The sequence below is a fragment of the Eurosta solidaginis genome, chromosome 1, assembly GCF_040869045.1.
Source record: "Eurosta solidaginis isolate ZX-2024a chromosome 1, ASM4086904v1, whole genome shotgun sequence".
NCBI classification, from domain to species: domain Eukaryota; kingdom Metazoa; phylum Arthropoda; class Insecta; order Diptera; family Tephritidae; genus Eurosta; species Eurosta solidaginis.
This window is the reverse complement of record NC_090319.1, coordinates 106925959-106949356: the sequence shown is the minus strand read 5'-3', so window position 1 is coordinate 106949356 and position 23398 is coordinate 106925959. Positions and strand designations below refer to the sequence as shown.

General features: G+C 36.2%; 1 protein-coding gene and 1 pseudogene across 1 annotated transcript; both read left to right on the top strand.

The window, feature by feature from the left end:
• Positions 1-23398, top strand: part of LOC137236674 (sialic acid synthase-like) — a 67008-nt pseudogene that overhangs the window by 1464 nt on the left and 42146 nt on the right.
• Positions 12903-15446, top strand: LOC137238606 (uncharacterized). Its single transcript, XM_067763774.1, has 7 exons — positions 12903-13349; positions 13409-13590; positions 13795-13960; positions 14033-14199; positions 14343-14573; positions 14928-15044; positions 15147-15446. Exons 1-7 carry the CDS (start codon positions 13193-13195, stop codon positions 15444-15446), a joined length of 1320 nt encoding a protein of 439 aa, XP_067619875.1. The 5' UTR covers positions 12903-13192.

Genomic DNA, 23398 nt, shown 5'->3' with positions numbered 1-23398 from the left:
TTACGTACGGGAATTCATTAAATGTGCTATTGGTATCTCACTCAAATAGATATCGCACAAAAGTGCTCTAATTGTTGGTAATATCTTGAGTGTAAAATTGTTCCAACTCCGATCTTTTTAAACGGTTTTATTTAGCTTGACTTGACAGGGTGGACGGCCGGCCGGCACGAATTTTGTAATTGAAATTTAAGTAACTTCCCGATAAGCTACAAGCTTGAAACCTGGAGTATAATTCAGAACCCGATGACAATGCAATAATAAGAAAAAAACTTCGATAGGTATCGCATGGATCGAAATATTTCAAAAATCGTATTTGTGGTCCGATTTGGTTCATATTTGGAACACATAATACATACATGAATAGAAAGCGACTCAAGGCGCAAGGATCGAGATATTCAAAAAAATGGTATTTGTGGTCCGATTTGGCTCATATTTGGAACACATAATATATACAAGAATAGAAAGCGACCTATGAAAAAAATCGTCGCTAGGTAGCGCAAGGATCGGGATATTCAAAAAACCGTATTTGTGGTCCGATTTGGTCCATATTTGGAACACATAATACATACAAGAATAGAAAGCGACCTATGAAAAAAATCGTCGCTAGGTGGTGCAAGGATCGAGATATTCAAAAAATCGTATTTGTGGTCCGATTTGGTCCATATTTGGAACACATAATACATGCATGAATAGAAAGGGACCTATGATGTCCGACTTGGCTCGTATTTGGAACAAACATTACATACAGTCCGGTAGAAGTGACATCAAAATATTTTGGAGTTCGAGGAGGGACAAGCATACGTGGCGCAGAGTCGAGTAAAGTATTTGGAAGGATTAATTATTGAGGACTTCGATTGTAGAAAATTGTCAGGAAAGAGTCCTTGTAATAATGAGTCACTAAATGAACTAAATAGAATGAGAACTAATAGGCAATTAAATAAAGACTAAAAACTTAAAAAATAAAATAATTAAAAAAAAATTTAAGTTAAACAGTTTTATTGAAAACAATATTTACATGAAGTAATAATAATAATCATGAAACAATAAACAGATCCCGCATTAAAAAATGAGAGAGCAAAAAAAATCATAGTTGGCTGGGAAATAAATTTCTCTACGTGACGTCACGCTTTTGACAACATGTTTTATTGCTGACGCAGTGTTCAGACTTTATTCCAATCGGAGTATTTTGCTCCGCTCTTACCTCCTACTACATTTTTTATCTTAAAGATTTATTTGGGTCGAGTTGAAAACTAAATAGTATTAATGCCTAATATCTTTTGGTTGAAGTTTTCAATGCATATGTACGTATGAAAAGCTGATTGTTTACAAGTGACGATTGGACTAAATGATTATTCGTGTCTTAAAACATGTTCGTGTGTTGAGAATGTTTGTTCACATTTTTCGTATGGAATCAGAATAGAAGGAGTAAAATTCAAGCAAAATATGTCTCCGGACGCGATTTATAAATCCTGCCTAAATTCAACATACTGCTCTTCTTGAAATTTTATATAAAAATGAAGTACGTTGAGTCAGTGAGGTCAGCTAACCCTGTTTTACGATAACAGTCGCTACTTGGGAGCACCAAGCGAGGTCAAAGCTTCCTCCAACTGTCTCTCCAAACTCAGTGAAGGTCTTCTCTTTCCTCATAACATGACCTAGCTAGCGAATCTTTCTGTTTTTATTCGCTGCACTATCGTCATATCTGCGAAAAGCTCATATAGCTCATAATTATACCTCCTTCGATACTCGCCGTCGACATCACGGATTGGGCTATAACTCCTCCATTATTCCGAGCCATAAATCAGTACAGTTATGATGAGTGACTTGTAGAGCGAGAATTTTTTCGTCGAGACTTTACTTTTCAATTGCTTAAAGAAGCATTTGTAGGCAAGTGTTATTCTCCGTTTGTTTTCTAAGCCGACATTGTTTTTGCTTTTAATGCTGCTTCCTAAATAGACGAAATCGTTCATAGTCTCCAAGTTATATCCTTCAACAGTGACGTGGCTACAAAGGCCACGATGACAGCAAGTACTTCGTATTGTCAAAAATTCACTGTAAACCCCACTTTTTTTATTCTTTATCTTATACCAAATCTTCGCCTCTGTGCGTCAGTTACCAGGTCACCATTATCATTCCTACAGAATGAAACCTTCTGTCATTAAAAGAGTAGGAAAAATGTATGATAAACCGAAAATAGTAATAATATTTTTCGCGATAAATATCCGCGGAGATAGAGCCTACTTTTCTTCCAGAATGTTGTGTGCTAATGGGAGCATTATTTGGTAATCCTGCACGTTTCAGGCCGACTCCGTGTGCATCTGAAAAGGCAGATAACTTTTTTGCTGAGAAACTTTTCATGACGAAAACACAATCGAAGGGATTGCCAAGCCACCAAATAAATTTGATGTTAGTTGTTCGCCCGCTTTCAAAAAAGAAAAAAATATACTCCGAAAATTTTATTTTTACTCCGCCGTAGTCGTTTACTCAGGTAACAGTTTTAAATACTCCGAACACTGGTAGCGAAATATGAGAGAAATGTAATAAATCGAAAAACTCCAAAAGCGCTACGTCATCAAACTTTTTTTTCAAATTCGATTACAAATACAACAATTCCGGAATGCGGGATCTTAGCTGATTTTTTATGAATAATAATACTAAAAGCTATAAAATAATTAGGTAGGTCCTAGGTGCTAGTCATCACACTCCTCATCAATCTAGGGCGTTGATCAGACAATTAAATAAAAGCGTCGGACGCGTAAAATTTCTATTGATAGTCATAAGTAAGAACAACTGAACCTTAATCAGGTTATGCTACGAGTCAAATTTTTAGAAATTTCACGCGTCCAACGCTTTTATTTAATTGTGTGATCAACGCCCTAGATTGATGAAGAGTTTGATGACTAGGACCTACATAATTATTTTCCAGCTTTCAGTATTATTATTACTTCATGTAAGTATTGTTTTCAATAAAACCGTTTAACTTTAAAATTATTTTTTTTTTATTATTTTATTTTGACTCCTCGCAACATTTATCAGTAGATATAGCGGTGTAGAGCTGGAGGGCAATAGTGTAGTAGTATGATGAAACTGCGAATTTGTATCTAATTGTTGCCAATTTTACCTTTGGATATAGGTTAGTCCCTGATGAGCCAGTGTCCAACTTAAAGAAAAGGTAAAAGCCTAGTTGAGGGGTCGACTGCTAATACGCTACCAAAAATATCGAGAGGGGTGTCTTTTTACAACCTATGTTTTATCCGTTTGGTAAAATTTCAAAATAAATACAAATTTCAATTTGCTTTTGAATGACAAATTGTATAATTTCTCAATTTTTTTTGGGACAAAAAACGCCATTTTGTTTTTTTTTTTAATTTCATTGCTTTCAGTACAACTCGAAACTTTTTGATTCACACTTTAAACCATTTTCGGTCCTAAATCATAAAAAAAAATCAAAAATTTTCAAGCTCAGTTTAAGATAAAAGCCGATAATTATTCAAAAGTCTTGTACTATTTTTAACAGTTTCAAATTTCGTAAAAAAAATTAAAATTGGGTGTAGTCTCAGCAATGGTTTAAAATTTAAGTTCAAATTTTTAACCGCGTAGTATTGAAGTTTTTTCTTTATCTTTTCTAGCTAACCCTTTAAAAATATGGAAGTCACATTTTACAATCTTTCCGCTCATTGGTTTATGCAATTATTCAAATTATTATGTACTAAACTGCAAACCTCTCAATTTACTTATGTTTTTTATACTCAGCTGAGCAGAGCTCAGAGTATATTAACTTTGTTCGCGTAACGGTAATCCGTCACGGCATAAACTAATCGAGATAGATATAGACTTCTATATATCAAAATGATCTGGGCGAAAAAAGAAATTCATCCGTCCGTCCGTCCGTAAACACGATAACTTGAGTAAATTTTGAGGTATCTTGATGAAATTTGGCATGTAGGTTCCTGGGCACCCATCTCAGATCGATATTTAAAAGGAACGAAATCGGACCATAACCACGCCCACTTTTTCGATATCGAAAATTTCGAAAAACCGAAAAAGTGCGATAATTCCTTACCAAAGACTGCTAAAGCCACTTATTTCATAAATTATGGATTATAGTTTAAAGTAAAGATAAAGAAATTTATTTGACTGGGTGTATTTTGGGGATATTCTCATCATGTGATTCACACCGGTAAACAAAGCGTTTAATTAATTCTATTGTACAAAAATGTAAATTTTTATAAAAATTAATAAGTAGATATACATATGTATGTATATTGAAATTAGTATTTTCAGTTATGTACATATTGATAAGCAACTGGGAATTACACACACAAACTCCAACTTTGTTATGTGCCTATGATACATATTTACATACACAGTTACATTTTTATGTATTTATGGTTTTATGCTGTAGCGCATAAATATTTTAACATGAAGCATGCGTCATGAGTGGCTGCCTAATTTGGGAACGCACCCCAATGTTAAAAATGTCAAAACTTGATTCACGGTAATGGCAAAAATATTTAACCCAATTATGGCCACAGAATGCGCCCGTCGATGACAACATTTATTGAATTTTTGTATACTCAGCTGAGCAGAGCTCACAAAGTATATTAATGCGGCAGTTACTCACGAACGTACGTACCAAAAACATGTCAGCTGACACGACCTATCTTATGAGTGTGCAATGTAAACGATAACTCACCGACGTGCAACGCCCGTACGTACGTAGCCCGGAACGTAGAAATCAAAACAATTTTGATTTTTCCGTAAGAACGTATCAGCTGATCGCTCTTCCACTAGACAGAGTTGCCTAGTAAACTTGTGTGCCCTAATTTTTGACCGTTTGCAGTTTTATGCAAAAACACCTAATTAAAGTTTGAAAAATTGTGAAAATAATTCGAAATAATTATGTAAAAGTGCAGATTATAAATATGTAATCTATTTATATTTATTTAATATTAATTCCAGCGTTTTACAACATCAAAAATTAAATTGGAAAAAGTTGATGTTTCCATAAGCATGCATGCAAAATGATCAATGGCAACAGTGCTTATCTGTAAACAATACACATACAAATCTGTTATGTACATGTACACAAGCGCACACATTGATTCCTACGGGCTTGAGGGTTCGGTCAAACGTGTTTCGTACGACAAACGTCCGTACGTACGGCACACGTCGGTGGGTAATTGCCGCTTAATTTTGTTCGCATAACGGTAATCCATAACGGCATAAACTAATCGAGATAGATATAGACTTCTATATATCAAAATGATCTGGGCCAAAAAAGAAATGCATTTAGCCATGTCCGTCCGTCCGTAAACACGATAACTTGAGTAAATTTTGAGGTATCTTAATGAAATTTGGTATGTAAGTTCCTGGGCACTCATCTCAGATCGCTATTTAAATTGAATGAAATCGGAGTATTACCACACCCACTTTTTCGATATCGGAAATTTCGAAAAACCGAAAAAGTGCGATAATTCATTACCAAAGACGAACAAAGCAATGAAACTTGGGAGTTCAACAAAAGTTCTGCAGGGCGAAATCAAAAGCCCTTGGAATCTTGGCAGGAATACTGTTCGTGGTATTACATATATAAATAAATTAGCGGTACCCGACAGATGATGTTCTGAGTCACCCTGGTCCACATTTTGGTCGATATCTCGAAAACGCCTTCACATATACAACTAAGGGTCACTCCCTTTTAAAACCTTCATTTATACCTCTAATTTGATACCCATATCGTACAAACACATTATAGAGTCACTCCTGGTCCACCTTTATGGCGATATCTCGAAAAGGCGTCCATCTATAGAACTAAGGCCCACTCCCTAATAAAATACTCATTCACACCTTTCATTTGATACCCATATCGTACAAACACATTCTAGTGTCACCCCTGGTCCACCTTTACGGCGATACCTCGAAAAGGCGTCCCTGTAGAACAAAGGCCCACTCCATTTTAAAATATTCATTAACACCTTTCATTTTATGCCCATATCGTACAAACACATTCTAGAGTCACCCCTCGGCCACCTTTATGGCGATATCTTGAAGAGGCTTCCACCTATAGAACTAAGGATCACTCCCTTTTAAAATACTCATTACCACCTTTCATTTCATACTCATATCGTACAAACACATTCTAGAGTCACCCCTGGTCCACCTTTTTGGCGATATCTCGAAAAGGCGTCGACCTATAGAACTATGGCCCACTCCCTTCTAAATTACTATTTAATACCTTCCATTTGATACCCATGTCATACAAATACATTCCAGGGTTACCCTAGGTTCATTTTCCTACATGGTGATTTTCCCTTATTTTGTCTCCAAAGCTTTCAGCTGAGTATGTAATGTTCGGTTGCACCCGAACTTAGCCTTCCTTACTTGTTTATTATTATTTTAAGCCGCCGATTTTTTCGGTTTTTTGTTTATGTCGAAAATTGGTCTGACATGACCAAAAGCGGTATCAACTGATGCGCATCACCAATAATCCAAATACGAAATTTTAATCTTTCTAACCGTTCAAAAGTTACTTATTTAACAAAGGCGTTGTCAACGCCAGCACAACATACTAACGGATTTTGCATCACCAATTTCACCAAGCTATAAAAACAAAACACCGGAAGAAAAGTTATATATATAATATATTTAAATATTCACTTTGCATAATTTTTCAGAAAATGAATAAAGAATAATGACTTGAAATAAAATGGCCCAATTCCAATATGTTTTTCATTTTCCTCAAGTTACTAAAAAGGCAATTTAATCAAAAAAGGTGACGATTTTTTTCCAAAATGCTATATTTAGATTAACTAAAAGAATAAGGGAATTCGGTGATGCAAAATCCTTTAATAGGTTCGGTTGATATGAAAATATCCACATATAAAATACGAGATAGGTACGTATTTGAAAAAATTTTGCATTTCGCTCATTTACTTCAACAGTGTCATAACTAGGATAGGATAGGTTAGGTGGTAGCTGCCCTGATAAGGATAGCTCACTTGGACAACACGAATGTCCGTTGTGATACCACATACACCAAAAATAACGGTGACCTAGATCCAGCTACTTAGAGAATCGTTGGGTAACAACGATAAAGCTCCGAATGATACCGATCTCAACTTTGGATATATCCTCGGGAGATCCAAGTGAGTCGCGACCGAAGTACTTTCGCCTAATTCTGGCAAAAGCTGGACAATCAAGCATAAAGTGATTTGGTGATTCCACCTCATCATCCTCCATACAGCTGCAGCAGGATGGAGTTTCCAGTATATTGAGACGTACCGCATGGATACCCATGGGACAGTGCCCTGTCAAAACCCCAATGACCATTGATAGGTGAGCCTTAGTGAACCCAATTATTTCAGCAGACCTCCTGCCATCCACTTTCGGCCAGAAAGATCTTGCTACCCTGCAAGACGTGGTATCCGCCCAACGTTTGCTGAGCTGATTCGAGGCCCTGCTATGGAGGAGCAATCCACAGGTGGCCAGCGGGATCCCGAAGTCCCTACAGCCATCTTCATCCGGTTCAGTTGTACCGATGCGGGCTAAGAGATCCGCTTGACAGTTACCCGGGATATCACTATGGCCCGGGACCCAGATAATCTTAATTGTAAAATAATTCGATGCAATCGCAAGCGAGGTCAGGCACTCCCAGACCACCCTCGATCGCACTGTAGTTGAGCTCAAGGCCTTGATAGCCGATTGGCTATCAGAGTAGATGTTAAATTCCCTAACCGTGGTAGCACTGGATAGCATTCCATCCACCGCATCCTTAATCGCAGCAATTTCCGCTTGGAATACACTGCAGTGATCAGCCAACTTAAACTTGCGGCTTAAATTTAGCTCTTGACAAAAGACCCCCCCACCAACCTTTCCATGCAGCTTTGACCCATCCGTGAACAAGTTAACCGGTCCCATGCCCCAGATAATTCCTCTTCCCCACTCCTCTCTCTCTGGAATAACTGGGGTGAAGGTTGTATAGGGAGCTGTTATCGGCATACAGTAGTCCGTTCTGTCCGGGATGAAGTCGAAACTGGTAAGAAGGCTAGAGTGTCCGCGGTCAGAAAGTCTATATCCCATATCACGAAGCCTGACCAACGACCTTGCCGCGGCCGCCTTTCCCGCAATATCTACTGGGTATATGTTCAGCATGACGTTCAGTGCCAAGGTAGGCGTTGTTCTGAGAGCGCCACTGATACCGATCAGCGCCGTCCGTTGCACTGACACTAACATTTTGGAGGTGCTCGCCGTGTCCAGTGCTTTCCACCAGACCAGCACCCCATATAGCAGAATCGGTTTGACCACCATCTCATAAAGCCAGTGTACTATTCTTGGCGAGAGTCCCCATCTCTTTCCGATAGCTCCTCTGCAGCAGTACAAGGCAATGGCGGCCTTCCTGGCCCGATCTTCCACATTGGGTCTCCAGGACAGTTTCTTGTCCAAAACAATCCCCAAATATTTAACCCTATCAGAAAGTACCAACGGTACCCCTCCAATCGAGGGAGTTCTGAAATCGGGCACCTTATATCTTCTTGTGAAAAGGACCAATTCCGTTTTTCCCGGGTTGACCGCCAACCCACATGAATCAGCCCACCTAGCCACAGTATCCAGGTAGCCCTGAAGAACATCGCGCAGGGCGCCCAGAAATTTGCCTCTGACTAGGATAGCGAGGTCATCTGCATAGGCAACCACCCGACAACCATTGGCTTCCAGCTCCACAAGAAGCTCGTTGACTACCACAACCCAGAGGAGAGGAGATAGGACACCCCCCTGTGGCGTGCCCCTGCACACCTTCCTCTTAATTATGGCCCCTCCCCACTCCGCTGCGACAATTCTGCCGCATAGAAGTTTGCTAATAAATTCAACCAGAGCCGCCTCGACTCCTAAACCCACCAGAGCTCTTTCGATTGACCCCGGTAAGACATTGTTAAAAGCTCCCTCGATGTCTACAAAGGCACCCAGAGCATACTCTTTGTGTTCTAGGGACCCCTCTATTTGCTTTACAATCGAATGGAGAGCCGTTTCCGTCGATCTGCCCTTGCAGTACGCATGTTGTGAAGCCGACAGTAACCCCCGAGGTATCCTTTCCCGTAGGTACAGGTCAATCAACCGCTCAAACGTCTTAAGAAGAAACGACGAGAGACTGATTGGCCTGAAATCCTTAGGTGATACATGAGAGCTTCTGCCGGCCTTCGGAATGAAAATAACCCTAACCGTGTGCCAAGACTTCGGGATATAGTTAAGCCTGAGGCAGTTAGTATATATGATGGCCAACCAGCGTCATAACTAAAAAAAACGCATTTTTTAGAAGAGCCATTCAAAGATTTCAGTTGCCAGATTGTATAGCACGTGCTCGATTTTTAACGTATTACAAAGATTTTTTTATGTTATATAGACTACGTTCATATGGTATTAACTCAATATTGACAACATTCACTTGTTATTAACTCAAAAATCATGTTTTTTGAGTTATAACACTATTGAAGTAAATGAGCGAGCATCCCTGCAAAAAATTGTGTAACTCTTTCTTAATAAGTATTACTACAATCAGTATTACCATAATAAGTATTGTCCAAAATCCTATACAGTTTTAGCATAAAGAAGTACTTGTAAGATTGGAATTATGTAGAGTTCCCGAAAATTACACGATTTTCACCAATGAGTTACGCAATGATATCCAGATTTCGAGGGCGGCATCCTTGGCCGAACAGTTTCTCCCTAACGTGTTTCTCTGGTGATTCGCATATTCTGTTGTGGGCTATGTAGCTCGACAGCATGGCACGACAAAAACATCCGTCAGAAAGTCTACGTAGCTACACCTAGAGCTTCTAGGAAAGCGCCTCGACGAAGGTATGAATTCGAAGTCGTAGTTATAGGCTCTGTGCTGGCATACTAGTAGTCGCGATTGCTACTGTTCGAACTTAGAAAATGTAGCGGAAACAACCGAAAAAATGGATTAATTAATGCTAATCGTTAAAACTCTGCCACAAGAATCATGACTATTAATGGACCATTAAAGCGGCCGTAAGTCGCCTTTGTGTGTGAACAGCAAGCAGCCACAAATGATTTAAAGAAATCGAGTCGACGACGCGTATTAAGTGTTAGCCCAGATCATTTCTTTGGGTGAAACTATGCTTTGCGAGAGATATACAGATAAACATGTGACAATTTTAAGTATTTTTTTCGGCAAACGCAGCAGTACTAGTCCCTAGGGTTGGGGTTAGGTTTGAAGCCTCACTGGAGTAAGTGAATGAAGGACAGTTTCTGCGCAAGGAGCTAGTCCTTATAAAATTGCGTTTTTATGGAACTTCCATATTCAATATTCGATTTTCGAAACCTTTCTGTCGCTCTAAAGGCTTTGCTTATATTTGAAGAGAGGTCAAAAACATTCTATACTATCAAATCAATTATTTTTAAGTTTTCTAATACAAAATAGTGCTTTAAACTTCTGGTTTAAAAACTGGTTTTAGATCCATAATTTTCCGCATATGCCATTCAGTTCGCTTTAATAAACCACACGCTTACATATTTGTATTGAAATAATCATTTGTTTTAGAAAATTGGCTGTGATTGCGTGAAATTTCAAAAATCCTGTTTAAATTCAAAATTTACCAAATCAGCCCTTAATCGTCCTTACATATCAGCAAACTCATGGGGTTCAACATATGGAGAACATAAGAGATACCTGGAGTTTGACGAAAATCAGTACCGGGAACTTCAAATATACGCACACGAAGTTGAAATAGATTTTACTGCTTCAGCAATGGATGAGGTAAATACCAGGCATGCTTAACCAACGAAACGATATCATTTCGTTACGATAATAAACGTTAATAAACGAAACGAAGTCATTTCGTTTCGTTTATTAACGTTAAGATCGTCAAATTAACGAAATGATTTCGTTTCGTTTTCTGCCATATCAAAACGAAATCAAATCGTTTATGTTGATTATTAATTTCAAACTATGCTGGCAAAGCTGATTGATGGCGGAGTCATTAAAGGTGAAAGCATTATCCCAGCTGATTGCAACTTTTCTCATGAATTTTGACAGTACGAACATTTCTCAGAGTATTTTTGACATTACCACCAACGAATTACACAAACAAATTACATAGAGTTTGTGTGTGTATGTGCGCTCGTTGTTGCCACCTTACGGCTTCACCATGGCTATAGCATTGCCAGCACAATTCAAACATAAAGTATCACGTTTTCGTTAACGTTTTTAACGTTAACGAAAGCTTTTCGTTTCGGTTAAAAACGAGATACAATTTATCTTGATAATTTCTTTATCGATAATATTTCGAAGTGTTTCAACGGAAACGGTGGAAATTTTTTGATAAACGATTAGCTTAACGTTAAGGTGCATCCCTGGTAAATACTAAGAACAATTTATTGTATATAACATTATAAAAACACTAACGAGGTCTTCTGGTCGGCCATGATTTTTTATACTCAGCTGAGCAGAGCTCACAGAGTATATTATCTTTGTTCGCATAACGCTAATCCGTAACGACATAAACTTATCGGGATAGATATAGACTTCTATATATCAAAATGATCTGGGTGAAAAAAGAAATTCATTTAGCCATGTCCGTCCGTCCGTCCGTCTGTAAACACGATAACTTGAGTAAATTTTGAGGTATCTTGATGAAATTTGGTATGTAGGTTTCTGGGCGCTTATCTCAGATCGCTATTTAAAATGAACGAAATCGGACTACAGCCACGCCCACTTTTTCGATATCGAAAATTTCGAAAAACCGCGATAATTCATTACCAAAGACGGATAAAGCGATGAAACTTGGTAGGCGCGTTGACCTTATGACGCAAAATAGAAAATTAGAAAAATTTTGGACAATGGGCGTGGCACCGCCCACTTTTAAAAGAAGGTAATTTAAAAGTTTTGCAAGCTGTAATTTGACAGTCGTTGAAGATATCATGATGAAATTTGGTAGGCACGGTACTCCTATTACTATATGTGTGCTAAATAAAAATTATGTGTGGGTTAATGAAAGCGTGGCCAATGTTGTGAATTTTTACCTCAGTGAAAAACCAAAGTACCAAAATCGTGGCTACTGCCTAAAAGTGGCAACCGTGATTCAATGCATTTAGTATTTATTGTGGTCGCGTTAATTACTCAAAAGTGGTATAAATTATGTGGAATGATCTGGATGAATGGGGCATGAATCATTTGGAGCCCGTAATAAAAGGTAAGTAATAAATTAAATTATAACCTATTATGCGAGCGTGTATATGTATGTATATTCGTATCACTTATGTGATACAAAGAATAGCTGTAGTAGCATTTTTACATGTGTATCAATGTATGTATATTTTGCTGGCACATAAGTTTGTATGAATGTACATACATATGCTCTTCAATTAAAGTAAAAGAGCGTTTTTGGGCGTATTATGGCCACTCCATTTTTATTATATTTTAAAATTTTACTCATCAATCCACTACAGAAGTTTCACCATTGCCGCAAGCATTAAAAACTTGCACCCAAACCGATATAGGGAGCCGTAACTCACAAAGAGCAAATTCTAACTCTGATGAAGATATACTGGACATAACAGAATTCACTTCAGGCAGTGATAAAAATAGATCTGGAAATTTAAATGGTATTTATAGTTTCTGATTCTTTTTAAAGCTGAAACACTTATTGTATTATATCTCTCTGTTCTAGATAGTGATACTGATCCCGGCCTACGAAAATTTAAAGTTAATAAAACCGATACTTCTTTCGTAAGCTAATTTAATTTTACCGCAACCCAAAATATATATTTTATTCAATTAGTTAAAAGTGCATACTTAAAATTCATATTAATTATTCCAGATGCTATACGATTACCTCACTAATGACATTGACGGAAAAGCTATAATAAAAGCTTACGAGGGAAAACATTTTAATGCCAAAGTACGTAACTTATTAGTAAGACGTTTGATCAATCGTGAAAAAGAGAAGGCATTTAAAGCGGCTCAGTGGATAAATCACCGAAATTTTGATATGCATTTTTTTGATATAGTGCGGAAATTTGTTTCACTTTGTTGAGCATTTAATGAGTGATTTTATTATATTATTTACAAAGCCTTTCACCTGAAATACTAAAGCAATATTCAGCCGAAATTGCTACAGTTTTTCCCAATGAAAATCCATCAGTATATTACATTCCATACGAAAATAAGAACGGTATGAAAATAGGACCATCAGGAAAGTTAGTATCACATTATAATTACATAGTAAGCCACTTGAAAAGAAAACGGTTAATCAAGAGTGAATTATCGCATAAAGATAAATCGACCAGGGGAGCTCCAGTTGTACTTGCCACTAGCAAAACTTTCTGCACGGGTAATATGTACATATATAAATTTTATGAATTTCATATGCACCTATAACTTTTATCTCAGATGACATAGCCAACCACTTAACAATATTGGGAAGTTTAGAAAAACAACCAGACGTCGAAGTATTAAACAGTTGGCAGATCACTCTGCAATATCGCAGAACACTTTTAACACAAAATAAAATATCTTTGAATGATTACTATATCCGGTTTCCCTGTTTGGAAGGAGAGCTTGGACTGAGATTGGTAAGTTAAGTGGAGAAATTCTTGCATCTATATACAGCTGTGGTAACACATTCTGGTGGTGTACATTATCGTCACTGTCGTCGATCGGTTTATCGTGATAGTCACAGCAAATTATAGTACATATTGGCTTTTTAAAATACCCCAGCTGCTACCAATTAAAAATTTTTCTTTCGGTTGAACTTTATCTTTTTAATTTTTCCATAGATTGAGTCTGACTTTAACCAACTTTATCCCAGCAAACAAAACAGAATAATAACAAATTGGAGCAACTTTAAAAACAAAATAATAAACTTACTCTTAACGGCCCGACGACCTAAAGAAGTGGAAGAGGTAGCCATTATAAATACTTTACACCTTCTAAAGGAAGAAGGTATTTTTGCAATTTATTTTTGTTCATTGAGTACCTTATTTAAATTTTTATCACTCACTTTTGTTTTATCAGATAAAGACGCAATTATTTGGCACTTTCTACCACGGTTAATATCGGCGCCTTACATTCAAAAACTTTTATCAGGTGAATCAGAGCGACTAGCGACAAAAAAAAGAAAAATTACTAAACGGAGGGTAACTGTGGCAGAGGCTCGTTATTCATCGTTTTTGATTGTTCCGGTAATCTATTAAATCATAACAATAGCTATCAAATGTGAAATTGCTAGACCTCGATTTGATTGCTAAATAAAATGATTATAATTGATTGAATCAATTAATCGAAATTGTTGTAAATACTAACTGAGAATATTTTTCTTTCTTAGAATATTTCGGAAATCGGCGATACTGTGAAACGCAGGCAAGAATATTTATCCAAAAGCAATATATCCTGCCAACCAATAGCAGTTCTTGTCGGAGCTTTAGATAAAGTTGAAGATTCTTACGTTTATATCGAGGACAAACGGCACAGAACAAAATCGACCTTATCAGCACTTGATTTTACATTTAAAAGTTTTTTTTCTCTAAATTGTGAATATCTATGTGCTGCAATCCAAGTATGGACACTTTTACAAAAGATTCTGTATGAAATAAACCTTGAAAGAGAATTCAGTTCTATCAGCTTGAACGACTTTATAACTGACTTTGAATAAATGGAATAACTTGCGATTATTATCAGCAAATTATTTTGATTATAGTTTTGTAATTATAAAGAGACTAGTTGCCATAACTTAAGATACTAGTATTAAGCTATCCAGAAAATATTTATTTGTTTTAAATGTCAAAGTATTTTTGAAAGTAATAATATTTTGCTATGTCATATAAGAAGTTTCCATTCAAATTTAAAAGAGTATTGGTGCTGCGAACCCCAATGCCAACATATTTACTCTATACTTCATTCTTATTGCAAGCATCGGAAACGGGAACACAATCAGCAAATAACTTTAACACCTTCACTTTCAAATGTACCTAGTATTTCAATTCAAGACCCATCGATTGACTACAATTCAGATAGTGAATTTCAAGAGGTTTTAAATGAATACGCATATAACTCATCTGATGCTTGTGAGGAAACTTATTTAAGCTAATCAAGTGTTATTAACAACTCTTCTCAAAAATTTAATATGCAGGGTGCATCTCAAAATATAGCATATACATCGAATATTTCTAAAACGTTTGGAAGTTTGTTACAAGAACGTGTTCTTAAGTTGACAACTAAATTGTATAGTCTTTCTGATTTATCCAAAAAAAGAATTGAAATGATAATTCAAGATTATAAATCATTCGTTAATGATATTTGTTTTACACTGTTAAGAGATTATATGTTAAGCTGTTTGGATGGGTCAGAAAAAAGCTTAAAACAGAGAGACCAAATTAAACAATCATATGATATTTTACAAGGCTGTTTTGAGGATTTTCGGACATCATAAGATGCTTTAAGCATTTTGAGAAAATGGGTACTTTTATTAGGCCTGTTCATTTAAATATTGGCTTTAGAGATGAATACAAAATACAAAATGGTTCGCTTATCTTATGTAAAGTTCCTTTAACCACTGAGTTCATACCGATTCGTGATGTGCTTAAAAAATTTTTCGAACTAGGAACTATATTCAAGGAAACCTTAGATTAGTTTTTAATTACGTCCAAGGTGATTATTGGAGAAAGTTTAAAGATACAAATAGTCAGACCGTGATACCCATTGCACTTTATTTCGACGATTATGAAAATAATAATCCTCTTGGAAGTCATCGTGGTATTCAGAAATGTGGAGCTTTATATTTTATAATTTTATGCCTCCCTCCGAAATACAGATCGAAACTTAGAAATATATTTTTGTTTCTTTTAACAAACACCTTAGATCGAAAAACAATTGGTAAAGCAAAAATTTTTCAAAGAGTAATAAGTGAACTAAATTTTTTAGAGAGCTCTGGCATAACAATAAACATAAATAATGAATCAAAGCAAATATTTTTTAAGTTGGTAGTTATAATCGGTGATAATCTCAGGGTAAATGAATTGTTTGGTATGGTTGAAAGTTTTTCTGCCAATTATTTCTGCCGATTTTGTCTGACAATAAAAGAAAACATAAACAGAATATTAGATGAGCAGGTTTGCACCCTGCGTAATAGGTCGAATTATGCATCTGGTTTAGCGTTAAATCAAACCTCAGAAACAGATATTAAAGAAAAGTGTTGCTTTCATGATGTTACCAGTTTTCATTTCACTGTAGATATTATGCATGACTTTTTCGAAGGTGTTTGTCAGTATGATCTCGCTTTGATATTTGACTACTTTATTTTTAAAAAGTTAATAACACTTGAAGTATTGAATATAAAAGTTAGAGGTTTTTCATTTTGCTACCATGATAGACAAAACAAACCACCAGAAATTTCTAAAGATCATATCAAAAATAAACGAATAATTCTATCTGCTGCTGAAATGCAAAGCTTAGTTCGAAATTTACCTATAATGATTGGCCATTTGATTCCTAAGTGTTCTGAGCACTGGCAATGGGTACTTAAACTGGCTGATATTACTGATATAATAACAGCCAATCATTACCAACCAGAACATTGTGACTTACTTAAATGTGTTGTAAATGAGTACTTAGTTACTCTCCTCAAACTCTTTCCGAATAGCTTAAAACCAAAACATCACTTTTTAGTACACTACCCAACAGTAATGAAATTATCGGGTCCATTGCGCAATTTGTCCTCTATGAGAGGAGAAAGTAAAAATAAAGAATCAAAGGAGCTTGCAACCGTAGCTATTAACAGAATTTATATATGTTATACAATTGCAACTAAGCATCAACTTAAACTCAATCACTATTTCCATAATTTTAAAACTCCTGATGACTTTATTACTGGGCCTATAAAAAATGGAACAGTAGTTTTTGAAAAATTCCTTACGGATAACGGTCTTAGCAAAGATATGTTCGAAGTAAGTTGGTTAAAATTTAACCATCAATACTTGACTCAAAACTCAATCATTATGGTTCCAACTAAACACGGACCTGTGTTTTATAATGTACAAACTATAAGTCCGTGTTTAGTTAGAACCATAATGATTGAGTTTTGAGTCAAGTATTGATCGTTAAATTTTAACCAACTTACTTCGAACATATCTTTGCTAAGACCGTTATCCGTAAGGAATTTTTCAAAAACTACTGTTCCATTTTTTATAGGCCCAGTAATAAAGTCATCAGGAGTTTTAAAATTATGGAAATAGTGATTGAGTTTAAGTTGATGCTTAGTTGCAATTGTATAACATATATAAATTCTGTTAATAGCTACGGTTGCAAACTCCTTTGATTCTTTATTTTTACTTTCTCCTCTCATAGAGGACAAATTGCGCAATGGACCCGATAATTTCATTACTGTTGGGTAGTGTACTAAAAAGTGATGTTTTGGTTTTAAGCTATTCGGAAAGAGTTTGAGGAGAGTAACTAAGTACTCATTTACAACACATTTAAGTAAGTCACAATGTTCTGGTTGGTAATGATTGGCTGTTATTATATCAGTAATATCAGCCAGTTTAAGTACCCATTGCCAGTGCTCAGAACACTTAGGAATCAAATGGCCAATCATTATAGGTAAATTTCGAACTAAGCTTTGCATTTCAGCAGCAGATAGAATTATTCGTTTATTTTTGATATGATCTTTAGAAATTTCTGGTGGTTTGTTTTGTCTATCATGGTAGCAAAATGAAAAACCTCTAACTTTTATATTCAATACTTCAAGTGTTATTAACTTTTTAAAAATAAAGTAGTCAAATATCAAAGCGAGATCATACTGACAAACACCTTCGAAAAAGTCATGCATAATATCTACAGTGAAATGAAAACTGGTAACATCATGAAAGCAACACTTTTCTTTAATACCTGTTTCTGAGGTTTGATTTAACGCTAAACCAGCTGCATAATTCGACCTATTACGCAGGGTGCAAACCTGCTCATCTAATATTCTGTTTATGTTTTCTTTTTTTGTCAGACATAATTGGCAGAAACACTTTCAACCATACCAAACAATTCATTTACCCTGAGATTATCACCGATTATAACTACCAACTTAAAAAATATTTGCTTTGATTCATTATTTATGTTTATTGTTATGCCAGAGCTCTCTAAAAAATTTAGTTCACTTATTACTCTTTGAAAAATGTTTGCTTTACCAATTGTTTTTCGATCTAAGGTGTTTGTTAAAAGAAACAAAAATATATTTCTAAGTTTCGATCTGTATTTCGGAGGGAGGCATAAAATTATAAAATATAAAGCTCCACATTTCTGAATACCACGATGACTTCCAAGAGGATTATTATTTTCATAATCGTCGAAATAAAGTGCAATGGGTATCACGGTCTGACTATTTGTATCTTTAAACTTTCTCCAATAATCACCTTGGACGTAATTAAAAACTAATCTAAGGTTTCCTTGAATATAGTTCCTAGTTCGAAAATTTTTTAAGCACATCACGAATCGGTATGAACTCAGTGGTTAAAGGAACTTTACATAAGATAAGCGAACCATTTTGTATTTTGTATTCATCTCTAAAGCCAATATTTAAATGAACAGGCCTAATAAAAGTACCCATTTTCTCAAAATGCTTAAAGCATCTGTATGATGTCCGAAAATCCTCAAAACAGCCTTGTAAAATATCATATGATTGTTTAATTTGGTCTCTCTGTTTTAAGCTTTTTTCTGACCCATCCAAACAGTTTAACATATAATCTCTTAACAGTGTAAAACAAATATCATTAAGGAATGATTTATAATCTTGAATTATCATTTCAATTCTTTTTTTGGATAAATCAGAAAGACTATACAATTTAGTTGTCAACTTAAGAACACGTTCTTGTAACAAACTTCCAAACGTTTTAGAAATATTCGATGTATATGCTATATTTTGAGATGCACCCTGCATATTAAATTTTTGAGAAGAGTTGTTAATAACACTTGATTAGCTTAAATAAGTTTCCTCACAAGCATCAGATGAGTTATATGCGTATTAATTTAAAACCTCTTGAAATTCACTATCTGAATTGTAGTCAATCGATGGGTCTTGAATTGAAATACTAGGTACATTTGAAAGTGAAGGTGTTAAAGTTATTTGCTGATTGTGTTCCCGTTTCCGATGCTTGCAATAAGAATGAAGTATAGAGTAAATATGTTGGCATTGGGGTACGCAGCACCAATACTCTTTTAAATTTGAATGGAAACTTCTTATATGACATAGCAAAATATTATTACTTTCAAAAATACTTTGACATTTAAAACAAATAAATATTTTCTGGATAGCTTAATACTAGTATCTTAAGTTATGGCAACTAGTCTCTTTATAATTACAAAATTATAATCAAAATAATTTGCTGATAATAATCGCAAGTTATTCCATTTGTTCAAAGTCAGTTATAAAGTCGTTCAAGCTGATAGAACTGAATTCTCTTTCAAGGTTTATTTCATACAGAATCTTTTGTAAAAGTGTCCATACTTGGATTGCAGCACATGGATATTCACAATTTAGAGAAAAAAAACTTTTAAATGTAAAATCAAGTGCTGATAAGGTCGATTTTGTTCTGTGCCGTTTGTCCTCGATATAAACGTAAGAATCTTCAACTTTATCTAAAGCTCCGCCAAGAACTGCTATTGGTTGGCAGGATATATTGCTTTTGGATAAATATTATTGCCTGCGTTTCACAGTATCGCCGATTTCCGAAATATTCTAAGAAAGAAAAATATTCTCAGTTAGTATTTACAACAATTTCGATTAATTGATTCAATCAATTATAATCATTTTATTTAGCAATTAAATCGAGGTCTAGCAATTTCACATTTGATAGCTATTGTTATGATTTAATAGATTACCGGAACAATCAAAAACGATGAATAACGAGCCTCTGCCACAGTTACCCTCCGTTTAGTAATTTTTCTTTTTTTTGTCGCTAGTCGCTCTGATTCATCTGATAAAAGTTTTTGAATGTAAGGCGCCGATATTAACCGTGGTAGAAGGTGCCAAATAATTGCGTCTTTATCTGATAAAACAAAAGTGAGTGATAAAAATTTAAATAAGGTACTCAATGAACAAAAATAAATTGCAAAAATACCTTCTTCCTTTAGAAGGTGTAAAGTATTTATAATGGCTACCTCTTCCACTTCTTTAGGTCGTCGGGCCGTTAAGAGTAAGTTTATTATTTTGTTTTTAAAGTTGCTCCAATTTGTTATTATTCTGTTTTGTTTGCTGGGATAAAGTTGGTTAAAGTCAGACTCAATCTATGGAAAAATTAAAAAGATAAAGTTCAACCGAAAGAAAAATTTTTAATTGGTAGCAGCTGGGGTATTTTAAAAAGCCAATATGTACTATAATTTGCTGTGACTATCACGATAAACCGATCGACGACAGTGACGATAATGTACACCACCAGAACGTGTTACCACAGCTGTATATAGATGCAAGAATTTTTCCACTTAACTTACCAATCTCAGTCCAAGCTCTCCTTCCAAACAGGGAAACCGGATATAGTAATCATTCAAAGATATTTTATTTTGTGTTAAAAGTGTCCTGCGATATTGCAGAGTGATCTGCCAACTGTTTAATACTTCGACGTCTGGTTGTTTTTCTAAACTTCCCAATATTGTTAAGTGGTTGGCTATGTCATCTGAGATAAAAGTTATAGGTGCATATGAAATTCATAAAATTTATATATGTACATATTACCCGTGCAGAAAGTTTTGCTAGTGGCAAGTACAACTGGAGCTCCCCTGGTCGATTTATCTTTATGCGATAATTCACTCTTGATTAACCGTTTTCTTTTCAAGTCGCTTACTATGTAATTATAATGTGATACTAACTTTCCTGATGGTCCTATTTTCATACCGTTCTTATTTTCGTATGGAATGTAATATACTGATGGATTTTCATTGGGAAAAACTGTAGCAATTTCGGCTGAATATTGCTTTAGTATTTCAGGTGAAAGGCTTTGTAAATAATATAATAAAATCACTCAATAAATGCTCAACAAAGTGAAACAAATTTCCGCACTATATCAAAACAAGTAAGGAAGGCTAAGTTCGGGTGTAACCGAACATTACATACTCAGTTGAGAGCTATGGAGACAAAATAAGGAAAATCACCATGTAGGAAAATGAACCTAGGGTAACCCTGGAATGTGGTTGTATGACATGTGTATCAAATGGAAGGTATTAAAGAGTATTTTAAGAGAGAGTAGGCCGTAGTTCTATGGATGGACGCCATTTAGGGATATCGCCATAAAGGTGGACCAGGGCTGACTCTAGAATGTGTTACGATATGGGTATCAAATGAAAGGTGATAATGAGAATTTTAAAAGGGAATGGGCTTTAGTTCTATAGGTGCACGCCTTTTCGAGAAATCGCCATAAAGGTGGACCAGGGGTGACTCTAGAATATGTTTGTACGATATGGGTATCAAATGAAAGCTGTTAATGAGTATTTTGAAAAGGAGTGATCCTTAGTTCCATAGGTGGACGCCGTTTCGAGATATCGCCATAAAGGTGGAACAGGGGTGTCTCTAGTTGTACGATATGGGAATCAAATGAAAGGTGTTACTGAGCATTTTAAGAGGGAGTGGGCATTAGGTCTATAGGTGGACGCCTTTTCGAAATGTCGCCATTAGGGTGGGCCAGGGGTGACTCTAGAATGTGTTTGTATGATATGGGTATCAAATGAAAGATGGCAATGAGTATTTTAAAAGGGAGTAATCCTTTGTTCTATAGGTGGACGCCTTTTCGAGATATCGCCATAAAGGTGGACCAAGGGTGACTCTAGAATGTTTGTACGATATGGGTATCAAACGAAAGGTGTTACTGAGCATTTTAAGAGGGAGTGGGCATGAGGTCTATAGGTGGACGCCTTTTCGAGATATCGCCATTAGGGTGGGCCAGGGGTGACTCTAGAATGTTTGTACGATATGGGTATCAAACGAAAGGTGTTACTGAGTATTTTAAGAGGGAGTGGACATTAGGTCTATAGGTGGACGCCTTTTCGAGATATCGCCATAAAGGTGGACCAAGGGTGACTCTAGAATGTTTGTACGATATGGGTATCAAACGAAAGGTGTTACTGAGCATTTTAAGAGGGAGTGGGCATGAGGTCTATAGGTGGACGCCTTTTCGAGATATCGTCATTAGGGTGGGCCAGGGGTGACTCTAGAATGTGTTTGTACGATATGGGTATCAAACGAAAGGTGTTACTGAGCATTTTAAGAGGGAGTGGGCATTAGGTCTATAGGTGGACGCCTTTTCGAGATATCGCCATTAGGGTGGGCCAGGGGTGACTCTAGAATGTTTTTGTACGATATGGGTATCAAATGAAAGGTGGTAATGAGTATTTTAAAAGGGAGTAATCCTTAGTTCTATAGGTGGACGCCTTTTCGAGATATCGCCATAAAGGTGGACCAAGGGTGACTCTAGGATGTTTGTACGATATGGGTATCAAACGAAAGGTGTTACTGAGCATTTCAAGAGGAGTGGGCATTAGGTCTATAGGTGGACGCCTTTTCGAGATATCGCCATTAGGGTGGGCCAGGGGTGACTCTAGAATGTTTGTACGATATGGGTATCAAACGAAAGGTGTTACTGAGCATTTTAAGAGGGAGTGGGCATTAGGTCTATAGGTGGACGCCTTTTCGAGATATCGCCTTTAGGGTGGGCCAGGGGTGACTCTAGAATGATTGTACGATATGGGTATCAAACGAAAGGTGTTACTGAGCATTTTAAGAGGGAGTGGGCATTAGGTCTATAGGTGGACGCCTTTTCGAGATATCGCCATTAGGGTGGGCCAGGGGTGACTCTAGAATGTTTGTACGATATGGGTATCAAACGAAAGGTGTTACTGAGTATTTTAAGAGGGAGTGGACATTAGGTCTATAGGTGGACGCCTTTTCGAGATATCGCCATTAGGGTGGGCCAGGGGTGACTCTAGAATGTTTGTACGATATGGGTATCAAACGAAAGGTGTTACTGAGCATTTTAAGAGGGAGTGGGCATTAGGTCTATAGGTGGACGCCTTTTCGAGATATCGCCATTAGGGTGGGCCAGGGTGACTCTAGAATGTGTTTGTACGATATGGGTATCAAATGAAAGGTGGTAATGAGTATTTTAAAAGGGAGTAATCCTTAGTTCTATAGGTGGACGACTTTTCGAGATATCGCCATAAAGGTGGACCAAGGGTGACTCTAGAATGTTTGTACGATATGGGTATCAAACGAAAGATGTTACTGAGCATTTTAAGAGGGAGTGGGCATTAGGTCTATAGGTGGACGGCTTTTCGAGATATCGCCATTAGGGTGGGCCAGGGTGACTCTAGAATGTATTTGTACGATATGGATATCAAATTAAAAGTATTAGT

What these genes read in the sequence shown, in the direction of transcription:
- LOC137238606 (XM_067763774.1), top strand. Translation starts at nt 13,193, where the DNA reads ATGAAAATAGGACCATCAGGAAAGTTAGTATCACATTATAATTACATA. An exon ending in ACACCTTCTAAAGGAAGAAG is followed by an intron (nt 13,961 to 14,032) that starts GTATTTTTGCAA and finishes TTGTTTTATCAG; the next exon opens with ATAAAGACGCAATTATTTGG. An exon ending in ATCTATGTGCTGCAATCCAA is followed by an intron (nt 14,574 to 14,927) that starts GTATGGACACTT and finishes TCTTATTGCAAG; the next exon opens with CATCGGAAACGGGAACACAA.